This window comes from Penaeus chinensis, chromosome 24, assembly GCF_019202785.1.
Source record: "Penaeus chinensis breed Huanghai No. 1 chromosome 24, ASM1920278v2, whole genome shotgun sequence".
Taxonomy (NCBI): domain Eukaryota; kingdom Metazoa; phylum Arthropoda; class Malacostraca; order Decapoda; family Penaeidae; genus Penaeus; species Penaeus chinensis.
In genome coordinates, this window is record NC_061842.1 from 18,955,093 (window position 1) to 18,957,592 (window position 2,500).

General features: G+C 38.4%; 1 protein-coding gene across 2 annotated transcripts; it reads right to left on the reverse strand.

Annotated features, from left to right (window-relative positions):
• Positions 1–303: 303 nt before the first annotated feature.
• On the reverse strand, positions 304–2,457 carry LOC125038316 (protein C19orf12 homolog). 2 transcript variants are annotated; one of them, XM_047631785.1, is made up of 4 exons: positions 2,367–2,457; positions 1,697–1,873; positions 1,206–1,327; positions 304–1,030 (listed from the first exon to the last, which is right to left on the reverse strand). In XM_047631785.1, exons 2-4 carry the CDS (start codon positions 1,863–1,865, stop codon positions 908–910), a joined length of 414 nt encoding a protein of 137 aa, XP_047487741.1. In that variant the 5' UTR covers positions 1,866–1,873; positions 2,367–2,457; the 3' UTR covers positions 304–907. The 2 variants fall into 2 exon arrangements, with proteins under 2 accessions (XP_047487741.1, XP_047487740.1); XM_047631784.1 differs by lacking the exon at positions 2,367–2,457 and adding an exon at positions 2,204–2,357.
• Between the last annotated feature and the right edge of the window lie 43 nt (positions 2,458–2,500).

Below are 2,500 nucleotides of genomic sequence, written 5' to 3' on the forward strand. Positions count from 1 at the left end.
ACACTCTGGCTCATACCTTCTCTCTCATTTTCTTTATTATCATCTTTCTCTCTTTGTATCTACCTTTTTTTATTGTCTCGACAAAATTCCCATAAAGGTTCCTAGCCATTAAAAAGTAACACATATAGTGATATAAATATGTGATGATATAACCGTTGTCTTTTACCTGGCTGAAGCATCCCTGAAAATTCTGTTGTTGTTTTTTATTCACGGTGATGAAAAGGACACACTTAAACACTTTAATTCTTTAGCATTTAGGATAAGCTGTCTATATGGCAAGTGGATTCATTATAAAATAAAAAAGGCGTCTAAATACTTTATTTTGCAAACGTATACTTTAACCTTTCAAATATACAGAGTTTAGAAACTGTAACCGAAAAAGAAAACAAATATATATATACATATATATATGCATACATAGATACATAAGTATATATATGTATATATTTACACACACACACACACACATATATATAAATGCGGCAGAAGATACAGACAAATTCCTATTACTGTTCCAACATTTCATGCAGATATCCTCATCTATTTATCCAACATTAAGCATAACTACACTATGAAACAAAATATCTAAATTTCTTCGAAAAAAAGGCTATGGAAAATACCATAAAATGGTTCAGAAAAGACAATATCCACTTCCTCGTCTTCATAATAACACAATGAAACACAGAAATATCCCAGACCGTCTGAGATAACTGCAATACATAAAACAATTTATAAAAGTCTACCTTCATGTTGGTTTTCTATTTATCACAATTACTTAATAAATAAAAAAACGACCCGAGATGGAAGGCCACACTATTTTAAATGTAATCACCCATCTATACCTGATGGCTCACGCGAAAATCTGAAAGAAATGCACGGAAAAACGCCAAAAGCACTAAAATTATCCTCATTCCACATGCATGTTCAAGTGACTGCCAAAGAACTGTTTAACTGCATCTATGATCTGCTGCTTTAACTCAGGCGGTAGTTGAGAAGCGGACATGAGGGCGAGCTGAGAGGGGATCACGTTCTGTAAAATTAATTACGTATGATTATGTTATCAGTCTTTTAAGATAAATACCCATAAAACAGGGGATGTGCGAACATTAGAAAACCACCTTGCACTTCGAGTGGACGAATAATCAATCATCCAAAGAGGAAAATATATTTCACGTGTTTCAGAGAGTTTACTGAATTATACTAACCGTCAAAGTGGCCACGAGTTTCTTTTTCTGTGTTGAGCTTAAGTCATTCATTATGATGGAAGCCACACTCTTGAATTTCTTACGAGATACAGCCGCGGCCACGACCCCTCCCACTGCGCCACCTGAGGACACAAGTATTCATATAATATTTAAGTTGAGGGGAAGAGGGAGAAGGAGGGAAGAATGAAGGGAGAGGAGGGAGGGAGGGAGGGAAGAATGAAGGGAGAGGAGGGAGGGAGGGAGGGAGGGAGAGGGGAGAGGGGGAGAGAGAGAGGGGGGGGGGAGGAGGGAGGGAAGGAAGGAAGGAAGGGAGGAAAGGAAGTGGGGAAGGAGGGAGGGAGGGGGGGGGGGAGGGTGATATATATATATATAGAGAGAGAGAGAGGGAGGAAAAGAGGGAGAGAGAAAAAAAAAGGAAAGGAGTTAGAGAGAGAGAGAGAGAGAAAGGGAAGAGAGAGAGAGAGAGAGAGAGGATTCACTGCCATCCTTACCAACAGCAAGGCCTAAGGGACCGCCCAGGAGCCCCCCGCACGCAGTAAGGACTCCTGCGATGATGCCGCCCTCAACACTCCCTATGACGGCGGCTCGGAGGTCCTCCTGCTCGCTCAGTTCGACCGCCAAGGCAAGGACGTCGGTCACGCTGTCACGCCACGCCGTCATCGCCGCTCCTGTTCAAGGCGAGGCACGCCGCTCAGAGAGGGATCTTGCGATATATATATATATATATATATATATATATAGTATATATATATATATATATATATATATATATATAGCATATATATATACATATAATACACGCACATACATAAATATATGTATTTATAAAATTAATAGTAGTATCTAATCTATAGGCCTACAATATATTACAAATAAGCACGTTAAACAGATTATCACTATTTTTTAATCCACTAATAAATAATAGCTTCCCCTATCATGTGTATAATGTAAAATACCGTATACCTAACGTTTTATCTCCATTATCTAGAAACACTGACCTTTTGTTTTCTCTCTTAGTAAATACTGTGCAGTCAGATGGTGCTCTCGATTCCCAGCTTGCCTTAAAGTTTCTTATTTTTTTGTTCACATTTTCTTATAGACATGTATATTATATGATACTAGTATAGGAAAGTAACTGTTATATGCTACGAATCAACCCACCTATTAATTTGATAATCAGATGTAAAGTATATGACGAAGACGAAGCTTCTAAGGGACTCCACTTTCGCTCTCATTGGGGGATACATCTTTTCGAAAAAGGGAAAAGGGCCATACATCTTTGCCAGAAAAAAAAA